General features: G+C 45.2%; 1 protein-coding gene across 1 annotated transcript; it reads right to left on the reverse strand.

Moving 5' to 3' along the window:
* Positions 1-210: 210 nt before the first annotated feature.
* LOC139159670 (zinc finger protein 420-like) lies at positions 211-12,406 on the reverse strand. The gene is made up of 2 exons (XM_070736992.1): positions 12,293-12,406; positions 211-2,129 (listed from the first exon to the last, which is right to left on the reverse strand). Exons 1-2 carry the CDS (start codon positions 12,324-12,326, stop codon positions 319-321), a joined length of 1,845 nt encoding a protein of 614 aa, XP_070593093.1. The 5' UTR covers positions 12,327-12,406; the 3' UTR covers positions 211-318.
* Between the last annotated feature and the right edge of the window lie 328 nt (positions 12,407-12,734).

The following is a 12,734-nucleotide window of genomic DNA, read 5'->3' on the forward strand; positions in this document are numbered from 1 at the left end:
ATGTTAGAATTAGTTTATGTATGAAGATTTATTACATAAGGTAAAACAAATTTCTTCTTTTCATTTAAAGTAATAAGTCAATTTTAAGTATTTTTTGAAGGTATTCTTTTTTCTGTATTGAAATTTTATTTCTAGAATAAGCGGAGAGATACAACCCCATTTCTATGTTAAATGTATGTTTGTCAGTTTTGTCTATTTTAAGAAAATTAATAAAATATATTGGGGGGGGGAAAGATATGAAAGCCATAGGTTTGGAGACACAATTGACCATAAAAAGTGGCATTCAATGGTCCGAAAAGTGAACCCTACAGGAATAAACTAGGAAGAAGGTGATGAGTTCTTCTTTGTGTGGATCTTTTTGTGAAAAGAGAGGGAAGTGTTGTGACTGAAACTCTTTCCACACTCCTGGCACTCGTACGGTTTCTCTCCCGTGTGGATCCTCCTATGAGAATTAAGGGAACTGCTTGTATTGAAACTTTTCCCACAGTCCGTGCAATGATATGGTTTCTCACCAGAGTGGATCCTCTTATGTGATATCAGGGAACTGCTGGTATAAAAGCTCTTTTCGCAATCTGTGCATTTATATAGCTTCTCCCCCGAGTGGATCTTCTTATGAGAACTAAGGTGGCTGCTTTTACTGAATTTCTTCCCACAATCCGGGCATTGATAGGGTTTCATCCCAGTGTGGATCCTTTCGTGGGAACTAAGGGAAGCACTTTGGCTGAAAGTCTTCCCACATTCCATGCACTTATACGGTTTCTCCCCCGAGTGGATCCTTTTATGCGCAGTGAGGGAACCGCTGGTGGTGAAACTCTTTCCACAGTCGGTGCATTTGTAGGGCTTCTCCCCCGTGTGGATCCTTTTATGGCAGGACAGGTTCCTGTGTTGGCTGAAGCACTTCCCACACTCTGCACATCTATACGGCTTCTCTCCTGTGTGGATCCTTTCGTGCGAAATAAGATCAGTGCTCTTGCGGAAGCTCTTCCCACATTCCGTGCATTGATATGGTTTCTCTCCTGTGTGGATCCTTTTATGGGAGATGAGTTCACTGCTCGTACTGAATCTCTTCCCACACTCCATGCATTGATATGGTTTCATCCCTGTGTGGATCCTTTCGTGGGAAGTCAGGGAAGTGCTCTGGCTGAAACTCTTCCCACATTCCATGCATTTATATGGTTTTTCACCCGTGTGGATCCTTTGATGACTAGTAAGGTTGTTGCTCCAACTGAAGCTTTTTCCGCACTCCATGCATTGATAGGGTTTCTCCCCTGTGTGGATCCTTTGATGGGAAGTAAGGTCACTCCTGCTTATAAAGCACTTCCCACAGTCTGTGCATTGATAGGGTTTCTCCCCCGTGTGGATCTTTTCATGGGAAGTAAGACCACGTCTCATGGTAAAGCTTTTTCCGCACTCCAGACATTTAAATGGTTTCTCTCCTGTATGGATCCTTTCATGGGAAATGAGATCACTCCTTTGACTGAACTTTTTCCCACAATCCTTGCATTGATATGGTTTAATCCCGGTGTGCATCCTTTCATGGGATGTACATTTATATGGTTTCTCTTCTTTGTGGGTCCTTTTATGAGAAGTGAAATCAAGACTCATATTGATCCCCCTTCCACATTCCAACCTTTTATATTTCTTTCCTGCGTGGGACTTTTTGTGCAAAGTAAGATCACTGCTTGTATGGAAACTCTTTCTGCGCTCTCTACATTTATAAGATTTCTCCGCTCTCTGGTTTGTTTTATGGATATTAAAAGTACTGCCGTCACTAAAGTCTGAATATTTATTTGATTTTGGTGTCTCAACGCTTTGATGTAAAGGAATACAGAGATTCCAATCTTTTTTTCCCTGTTCCCTGCATTCAACCTGCTTCTCTTTAGAGTGGATTCTGCTCCATTCAGAGATGGCTGGTTTATTGTTGAATGTTTCCCCATCCTTTAAACAGCTTCTTTTTCCTTTGCGAGGTTGGATATTGAAGTTGCCATTTTCTCTATACAATTCTCCCTTCCAGTTTTCTTCACATACATTTGGTTTCCTCCAATTTCGAAATATCCCTTTTGTGGCCTCAGTCCTTTCCAGCGGATTCATACCTGGTTCTTTATAATTTTCAGGCTCTTCTGGGTCATCTGGAAAGAAAATAGAAAAGGAAATTAAACATGAGATGTTTAAGAAGTAAAATGAAGTACCGTCACATCATATTAGCCTCCTTTTTAATTTCAACATTTCTGTACCAAGATTTTTCCCTCTAAGCCAGTGTTTCCCAACCTTGGCAACTTGGAGATATTTGGACTTCAACTCCCAGAATCCCCCAGCCAGCGAATGCTGGCTGGGGAATTCTGGGAGTTGAAGTCCAAATATCTCCAAGTTGCCAAGGTTGGGAAACACTGCTCTAAGCTACATGCTGGTGGGAAAAAGTTTGGGCTTTTTCTTTATTGCATTTCCGATCCTTTCTGTAATCTCCCGTTATCTATGTTGGACTGCTAGGAGCCACCTAAGATATGAGGTCCCATAGAGCTCAATTATTTTTACACCTTGTTCTGGTTTCTGGTAGAACTTTAGCTATTAAAAATAACTCTTACTAAAATGCAGTATTTCAAAAACAAAGAAACTCCATTTTTATTTTCTTCACTTCCATATTCAAAATACAATTCAGACTAGCACATTGCTTTTCTCCCATTATCTCTCTTAATTACATTCCATAGAAACATAGAAGACTGACAGCAGAAAAAGACCTCATGGTCCATCTAGTCCAGGGGTCCCCAAACTTTTTACACAAGGGGCCAGTTCACTGTCCCTCAGACTGTTGGAGGGCCGGACTATAAAAAAAACTATGAACAAATCCCTATGCACACTGCACATACCTTATTTTAACATTAAAAAACAAAATGGGAATGTACTATTTAGAGGGGGGGAAGAAGTCTGAAATTCATACATGTTTATGTTTTGTTTTTAATTTTCTTTTGTTAACATCTGATTGGCTAAACAAGGTTTTCTTGGTTTATAGAAAAATGTATAAAATATTTATAGAAAAATATATAAAGAAGGAAGCACTTTGGCATAATGATTAATAAGTTGGAAATATAATTGGTGTTGTACTTTTTGAAGGAACATTAAGGAGGGAATTTAATTAAAAGAAAAGTATGTACCTGGATGACAACATTAGAAAAAAAAACTTTTGCAACTTTTTTGATGATTGATATTAGTTACTGACAAAATACCGCATTTTATTCAGGGAAAATTAGATGGTACATTGTATTGGTTGAATGTATGTTGAGAAAAATTTTAAAAAATTTACACACACACCCAAAAAAAAGTCCTTCCTTCCTCCGCCCCCTCCATTCATTTCATTCTTCCTTCCTTCTTTGTTCCCTCCATTTCTTCTTCCTCCCTCCCTCCTTTTCTTCCTTCCTTTTCCTGCCATTTCTCCTTCTTTCCCTCCCTCCCTCCTTCCCACTTCTCTCTTCCCTCTCCCTTTTTTCCCTTCTTTCTCATTTGTTTTTTCCCTCTCCCTCGTTCCTTCCCTCCATCATTTTCTCATTTTTCTCTCTCACATTCCCTCCCCCCTCACTTGTTTTCTCTCCTTCTCTCTCTTGCTTTCTTTCTCTCTCTCCTTTTCTTCTCTCTTCCTTCCTCTCTTCTTTCTTTTTCTGCCCTGCAACACGCCGCGGGGCAGTCGGCTGCAAGCAGAAGCTCCCAAGACGGTGGCACCGATGTCGGGTCGCAGTACATTGCTGGCGCTGGCCCGCTGGCTGGCCCAAGACGGAGGTGCCAGCCCCATGCCCAGCGCAGCGCCAGCAATGTACGGCATCCTGCAACACATCAAGCCGCCGCCGGCGGTGCCTTGCAGCCAACCGCCCCACCGCCGCCTTACGACTACTGCTGTGCCCTCCCGCTTGACCCACGCTGCGCCACCTTCGTGGCTTGCCCTGCTGCCCCGCGCCCACCAGAGCTCCCGGTGCAGCCGAAGCGCGGGGCGGAGTAGGCGGCGGCGGCGGCTGCTTCAGGCCCGCCCCCGAGCTGAGCTTCCTTCGAGGCAAAACTGCAAAGCTCACCTGCCACCTCGAAGGAAGCCGAAGGAAGCTCAACTCAACGAGGACCGGCTGTTGGTCCCTTGAAGCTGCCGCTGCCCACTGCAGAGATCCCTTCGCCCGAACGGAGGCGGCGGGCTCAAGGGACCAAGAGCCAGTCTTTCTCGGCGCTGAATTGTTGCAGCCTCTGAGTCCGCCTCCGGGTGAAGGGATCTCCTCAGGGAGAAAGGAAGGAAGCCAAAGGAAGCTCAGCTGAAGGAGGGCTGGCTGTTGGTCCCTTGAAGCTGCCATCGCCACCAACGCCCACTGCGGAGATCCCTTCGCCCGAACGTAGGCGGCGGCGGGTTCAAGGGACCAACAGCTGGTCCTCATTGAGCTGAGCTTCCTTTGGCTTCCTTCCTTTCTTCCCGAGGAGATCCCTTCGCCCGGAGGCGGACTCAGAGGCTGCAACAATTCAGCGCCGAGAAAGACCGGCTGTTGGTCCCTTGAGCCCGCCATCGCCGCCTCCGTTCGGGCGAAGGGATCTCTGCAGTGAGCAGCGGCAGCTTCAAGGGACCAACAGCCGGTCCTCGTTGAGCTGAGCTTCCTTTGGCTTCCTTCGAGGTGGCAGGTAAGCTTTGCAGCTTTGCCTCGAAGGAAGCCAAAGGAAGCTCAGCTCGGGGGCGGGCCTGAAGCAGCCGCCGCCGCCTACTCCGCCCCGTGCTTCGGCCGCGCCGGGGCCAAGTAAGCCGAGGCTAGGCCTGTCGCCCCCGGCTCCAAGCGTGGGGCCTGGGCGGCGGGCAAGCATCGGGAGCGCCTCCCCGTCGCCTGGCCGGGACGGTGTGGCCGTTAACAAATTAGTGCGCGGGGGGTCCTGATAAATTGTTTACTGCCCCCTCCAGACACTCTTGCAGGGCTTCCAGGCTCCCTGCGGGGCAGCGAAGAAGCAAAAAAGCAGCACTCTCCCGCTCTCTCTCTCCCTCTCTTTCTTGCTTTATTTTTCTCTCTCACTCCCTTTCTATGTCTCCCTCTTTCTCTCTCTCTCTCTCCCTCTCCGCAGCAGACCCCCCCAACACCAAAAGTGCCCAAACGTGCGCAAACTTCACCAATGCAAAAAAAAAAAAAAGCAGGAGGGACCAAGACCGTCTGCAGCTGAGTGTCTGGAGAGGAGGCGGAAAGCCAGGGGGCGGGGAGGAAAGAAATTGGCTAATTTCTTTCTCGCCTTTAGGGAGAGGAACTGTTGCTGCTCTGCCATAGGGTGCTTTCCTCCCCGCCCCCTGGCTTTCCTCTTCCTTGCCGCCGCCAGACGCTCAGCAGCAGAGTGGAGGGGAGATTCGGGAACTTAGTATATTATATGGTAAAATCTTGCACGCTGCTGCGGGCTGGGTAAATAGCCTCAGCGGGCCGCATCCGGCCCGCGGGCCGTAGTTTGGGGACCGATGATCTAGTCTGCCCTTATACTATTTCCTGTATTTTATCTTAGGATGGATATATGTTTATCCCAGGCATGTTTAAATTCAGTTACTGTGGATTTACTGACCACGTCTGCTGGAAGTTTGTTCCAAGGATCTACTACTCTTTCAGTAAAATAATATTTTCTCATGTTGCTTTTGATCTTTCCCCCAAATAACTTCAGATTGTGTCCCCTTGTTCTTGTGTTCACTTTCCTATTAAAAACACTTCCCTCCTGTACCTTATTTAACCCTTTGACATATTTAAATGTTTCAATCATGTCCCCCCTTTTCCTTCTGTCCTGCAGACTATACAGATTGAATCCATTAAGTCTTTCCTGATACGTTTTATGCTTAAGACCTTCCACCATTCTTGTAGCCCGTCTTTGGACCCGTTCAATTTTGTCAATATCTTTTTGTAGGTGAGGTCTCCAGAACTGAACACAGTATTCCAAATGTGGTCTCACCAGCACTCTATATAGCGGGATCATAATCTCCCTGTTCCTGCTTGTTATACCTCTAACTATGCAACCAAGCATACTACTTGCTTTCCCTACTGCCTGACTGCACTGTTCACCCATTTTGAGACTGTCACAAATCACTACCCCTAAATCCTTTTCTTCTGAAGTTTTTGCTAACACAGAACTGCCAATACAATACTCAGACTGAGGATTCCTTTTCCCCAAGTGCATTATTTTACATTTGGAAACATTAAACTGCAGTTTCCATTGCTTTGACCATTTATCTAGTAAAGCTAAATCATTTACCATATTACAGACGCCTCCAGGAATATCAACCTTATTGCACACTTAGAGTAATTGGCAAATAGGCAAACCTTCCCTACCAAACCTTCCCCTATGTCACTCACAAACATATTTGTGGTAGAACTTTAACTATTAAAAATAACACTTACTAAATGCAGTATTTCATAAACAAAGAAACTCCATTTTTATTCTCTTCACTTCCGTATTCAAAATACAGTTCAGACTAGCACATTCCTTTTCTCCCGTTATCTCTCTTAATTGCATTCCACATACAATCCTCCCAGCCTCCGCAGTCTCCCAAGATTTATGTACTCACAGCGTGATTCAAAAGCAGCAGGAATGACTGTAAAATAACACAGAATGAACTTGCTCGTTCGGGAGCTGGACAGAAACACATTTCATTTTAGCACTCAACATTGAAACTCCATCCTTCTTCCCCACTGGCCCCCTGATGTACCAAATACAACACTCCAGTATTTAACCCATTCCTCCCCTTAATATCTTTTTCCGAACACCTGTTCCTTGCGTTTTTGGACCCTTCTGAATTGAGGATTGACCCAGCAAACGTCTGTTTCTTCCTCACTAGATTCTGGACTCATAGCAACATCCTGTGGCTGGCCTCCCACCTGTTCTAATACATGTAACCCAGGGCCTACCGCTAATTCATAAACACTATCTGTATCAGAGTCCTCAAGCTCTTCATCATCCTCCAACTGCATCCTGAAACTGCAGTTTAATGTCTCCAAATGTAAAATAATGCACTTGGGGAAAAGGAATCCTCAATCTGAGTATTGTATTGCCAGTTCTGTGTTAGCAAAACTTCAGAAGAGAAGGATTTAGGGGTCGTGATTTCTGACAGTCTCAAAATGGGTGAGCAGTGTGGTCGGGCAGTAGGAAAAGCAAGTAGGATGCTTGGCTGCATAGCTAGAGGTATAACAAGCAGGAAGAGGGAGATTGTGATCCCCTTATATAGAGCGCTGGTGAGACCACATTTGGAATACAGTGATCCCCCGATCATTGCGAGGGTTCCGTTCCAGGACCCCTAGCAATGATCGGGTTTTCGCGAAGTAGCGCTGCGAAAGTAAAAACACCATCTGGGCATGCGCAGATGGTGTTTTTACTTCCACAGCGCTAGCGAGGAGCCGAAGATTGGGGTTCCTGGGAAGGGGACTCAGCTGGGAAGCGGCGCAGCTGTTTTAAAACGTCGCCGCCGGCATGGGGGGCTTGCCAGCACCCCCCCGGACCCCCAACCTGGGTTTGGGGGGCTGCTAGGAAGCCCCCCATGCCGGCGGCGACGTTTTAAAACAGCCGCGCGGCTTCCCAATGAGTCCCGAAGACAAACGCGGAAGTTCGCCTTTGACGTTTGTCTTCAGGACTCAGTTGCGAAGCCGCGCGGCTGTTTTAAAACATCGCCATCTACGGCGCCATCTACGCATGCGTGGCCATAAAAAAAGGGCGCGCATGCGCAGATGGTGTTTTGACTTCCGGGTTTAAAAATCGCGATTTAGCCCGTTCGCAATGATCGGGGTCGCAATACCCGGGGGATCACTGTACTGTGTTCAGTTCTGGAGACCTCACCTACAAAAAGATATTGACAAAATTGAATGGGTCCAAAGACGGGCTACCAGAATGGTGGAAGGTCGTAAGCATAAAACGTATCAGAAAAGACTTCATGAACTCAATCTGTATAGTCTGGAGGACAGAAGGAAAAGGGGGGACATGATCAAAACATTTAAATTTGTTAAAGGGTTAAATAAGGTCAAGGAGGGAAGTGTTTTTAATAGGAAAGTGAACACAAGAACAAGGGGACACAATCTGAAGTTAGTTGGGGGAAAGATCAAAAGCAACGTGAGAAAATATTATTTCACTGAAAGAGTAGTAGATCCTTGGAACAAACTTCCAGCAGACGTGGTTGGTAAATCCACAGTAACTGAATTTAAACATGCCTGGGATAAACATATATCCATTGTAAAATACAGGAAATAGTATAAGGGCAGACTAGATGGACCATGAGGTCTTTTTCTGCCATCAGTCTTCTATGTTTCTATGTTTCTAACTGACCAGGAGTATGTACCACACACCTTAGGAAAAGTAAATTGAGGTCAATTTGGGGAGTGGCATCTAGAGTTCTGGAGTGGAATATGATTAAATTCAATTTCAAATATGGAAGAAGACAGGTTGAAATTAAATCAAGAGAAAATGGAGGTGTTGTTGCTACAAGTAAACTGTACATAAATGCTGGGATTTAGCATGTTTGAGATGAGTTGCCCCCTCTTGAAAAAATAGGTCTGCACTCCAGGTGTGTTTTTTCACCCTCAGCTTTCCCTGCACAGGTCAACAGCCACACAGGTAACTTACTTTATTCAAATTAATATCGGTGATAAAAACAGAGTGAGACTATCAGGATATCTTGTGCCTGATAATAATAATTAATAATAATTTATTAGATTTGTTTGCTGCCCCTCTCCGAAGACTCGGGGCGGCTCACAACAATAAGAAAAACAATATTATAGCGAAACAAATCTAATATTAAAAAAGAAGCATATACAGTGTTCCCTCGATTTTCACGGGGGATGTGTTCCGAGACTGCCCGCGAAAGTCGAATTTTCGCAAAATAGAGATGCGGAAATAAATACACTATTTTTGGCTATGAACAGTATCCCAAGCTTTCCCTTAACACTTTAAAGCCCTAAATTACAATTTCCCATTCCCTTAGCAACCATTTAGATTATTACTCACCATGTTTATTTATTAAAGTTTATTTTAAAAAATGTTTTTTAAAGGCAGATGAAAGTTTGGCAATGACATATGACGTCATCGGGCGGGAAAAACCGTGGTATAGGGGGGGAAACTGCGAAGTATTTTTTAATTAATATTTTTTAAAAAACGTGGTATAGATGTTCCGCGAAGTTTGAACCCGCGAAAATCGAGGGAACACTATAAAAGCCTATCGTATTTAAAAACCAAACAACACATACATACCAAACATAAAATATAAAGAGCCTGGGGGAAAGGTGTCTCAACTCCCCCATGCCTGGCGGTATAGGTGGGTCTTGAGTAGTTTACAAAAGACAAGGAGGGTGAGGGCCATAGTTCCCTCTCAGCTGAGCAGTGAGCAATCGCTCACTTAAAAATCATCATCAACTCAGAGTTTTTCAAACCTGCCCAGAAGCCGAGAGGAAAAGAGTGAGAGGGAAGGAGAGAGAGAGGAAGAGAGGAAGAGAGAGAAACAGATAGAAAAAAGAGAGGAAGGAAAAGAGAAAGAAAAAGAATGGGAGTAAGGAAGAGAGAAAGAAAATCAAAATCTAGTTTGAAACTAGCTTAACTATTTAAGTGGCATTTTGATATTGATAGAGTTGCCCTATTATGAGCTCACTGTTATAGACACACAGTACAGTATTTTATTTTGAAATTCTCTGAGGTAAAACAGGGTGGGTTTTTTATTTGTTTGTTTGTTTGTTTAATATTTCTGTGCCGCCCAGTCCCAAAGGGACTGCCTCTCAGACACTATACTTTTCCGCCCACCCTCCAAAAAAATTAGAGGGAACACTGGTGAGGGCAGTTCTAATCTCCCTTTTCCTTCTGTCCTCCAGACTATACAGATTGAGTTCATGAAGTCTTTACTGATATGTTTTATGCTTGAGACCTTCCACCATTCTTGTAGCCCATCTTTGGACCCGTTCAATTTTGTCAATCTCTTTTTGTAGGTGAGGTCTCCAGAACTGAATACAGTATTCCAAATGTGGTCTCACCAGCACTCTATATAGCAGGATCATTTCATTACTTTTTCTATTTCATGCTCCCACCCGTTCTTCCTTGCAGAAAAATGGCAATTTTTGCAGATACACATTACCAATGCACCATTGTTGCTACTTCAACATGGCATTGTTTGTAGTCAGTCTGTACAGTCTTCTTGCAGCAGTTAACTATGGGGTTGGGGTTGGTTTTTTTTGGTAAAGGTGGCTTTATTTATTTATTTATTTATTTATTTATTTATTTATATGTTTGTATGTTTGTTTGTTTATATGTTTGTATGTTTGTTTATTTATTTATTTCTTTATTTACTTACTTGTTTGTTTGTTTGTTTGTTTGTTTGTTTGTTTGTTTTGTATGCCGCCCCTCTCCGCAGACTCGGGGTGGCTCACAGCAGTGATAGAAACAATGTACAATACAAATCTAATAATACGAAGTTAAAAACCCATAATTTAAAAAAATATGCACACAACACACCATACATAAATTATATAGGCCTGGGGAAGATATTTTAATTAATAATAATAATAACAATAATATTAATAATAATAATAATAATATTAATAATAATTTATTAGATTTGTATGCCGCCCCTTTCCGAAGACTCGGGATGGCTCACAACAACGATAAAAACAATATTATACTGGCACAAATCTAATATTTTAAAAAAAAACTAAAAACCCTATCATAATTAAAAACCAAACAGCACATACATACCAAACATAAATTTTAATAAGCCTGGGGGAAAGGTGTCTCAAATCCCCCATGCCTGGAGGTATAGGTGGGTCTTAAGTAGTTTACGGAAGACAAGGAGGGTGGGAGCAGTTCTAATCTCCGGGGGGAGTTGATTCCAGAGGGCCGGGGCTGCCGCAGAGAAGGCTCTTCCCCTGGGGCCCGCCAGACGACATTGTTTATTCGACGGGACCCGGAGAAGGCCAACTCTGTGGGACCTTATCGGCCGCTGGGATTCGTGCGGTAGCAGGCGGCAGAGGTGGGTTTTAAGAAGTTTATGAAAGACAAGGGGGGTGCGGGTAATTCTAATCTCTGGGGGGAGCTGGTTCCAGAGGGTTGGGGCTGCCTCAGAGAAGGCTCTTCCCCTGGGTCCCGCCAGACGACATTGTTTAGTCGACGGGACCTGGAGAAGCCAACTCTGTGGGACCTAACTGGTTGCTGGGATTCGTGCGGCAAAAGGCAGTCCTGGAGATATTCTGGTCCGATGCCATGAAGGGCTTTATAGGTCATAACCAACACTTTGAATTGTGACCGGAAACTAATCAGCAACCAATGCAGACTATGGAGTGTTGGTGTGACATGGGCATACCTGGGGAAGCCCATGATTGCTCTCGCAGCTACATTCTACACGATCTGAAGTTTCCAAACATTCTTCAGAGGTAGCCCCATGTAGAGAGTGTTACAGTAGTCGAGCCTCGAGGTGATGAGGGCATGAGTGACTGTGAGCAGTGAATCCCGGTCCAGGTAGGGCCGCAACTGGTGCACCAGGCGAACCTAGGCAAACCCCCTCGCCACAGCTGAAAGATGGTCTCAAATGTAAGCTGTGGATCGAGGAGGATGCCCAAGTTGCGAACCCTCTCTGAGGGGGTCAATAATTCCCCCCCACAGGGTTATGGACTGACAGATGAAATTGTCCTTGGGAGGCAGAACCCACAGCCACTCCATCTTATCAGGGTTGAGTTTGAGTCTGTTGACACCCATATAAGCTGCTCACATCTCATCAGTATACAGTGATCCCCCGATTATCGCGAGGGTTCCGTTCCAAGACCCCTCGCGATAATCGATTTTTCGGGATGTAGTGGTGCGGAAGTAAAAACACCATCTGCGCATGCGCGCCCCTTTTTCCATGGCCGCACATGCGCAGATGGTGGAGTTTGCGTGTGGGCGGCGGGGAAGACCCAGGGAAGGTTCCTTCGGCCGCCCAACAGCTGATCTGCTCCGCAGCGCGGCAGCAGCGAGGAGCCGAAGATGGGGTTTCCCCGTTGCCCAGGCAAAGGGGAAACCCCAAGATCGCTTGCCGCTTGCCCGTTCACCCGCCCGCCCGGCTGCTCGCTTGCCGCTTGAGAGCAAGAGGGGGAGAGATAGAGAAAGAGAGAGAAGGAAAGAAAGAGATGAGAGAGGGAGGAAGAGAGTGTGAGAGAGGAAGAAGCAAGATAGAGAAAGAGAGAGAGAAAGAAAGATGAGAAAGGAAGGGAGTGACGTCATCGGGTGGAAAAATCGCGATATAGCGTTTCGCAAAGATCGAGATCGCGGAACTCGGGGGATCACTGTATTTGAACCCAGAGTAAAACAAATCTCTTACCCAAGGATGCCACATTCTTAGCATTTTCCAGCATGACCTCTCTGTACTGGCATTTTTGGTCAAAATCCAGCAGAGCCCACTCCTCCTCAGAGAAAAACAGAGTTACATCTTCAAAGAACACAGGGATCTGTAGTACAAAAACACTCCTTGTTAATGTACAATTCCAGAAAATATTAGGAAATTCCTTATTCTAATGGAAAATATTCCACTCATTGGAAGCAAAACTTATACCAGTGATGGCGAACCTATGGCGCGGGTGCCACAGGTGGCATGCGGAGCCATATTTGCTGTCACGCGAGCCGTTAACCCAATTCAGCTCCAATGTGCGTGCCAGCCAGCTGATTTTCGGTTCACCTGGAGGCTCTGGGAGGGCATTTTCGGCTTCCGGAGAGTCTCCGGGGGGGTGGGGGAGGGCATTTTTGCCTTTGGATCCTGGGGAAGT

The sequence above is a fragment of the Erythrolamprus reginae genome, chromosome 2, assembly GCF_031021105.1.
Source record: "Erythrolamprus reginae isolate rEryReg1 chromosome 2, rEryReg1.hap1, whole genome shotgun sequence".
NCBI classification, from domain to species: Eukaryota; Metazoa; Chordata; class Lepidosauria; order Squamata; family Dipsadidae; genus Erythrolamprus; species Erythrolamprus reginae.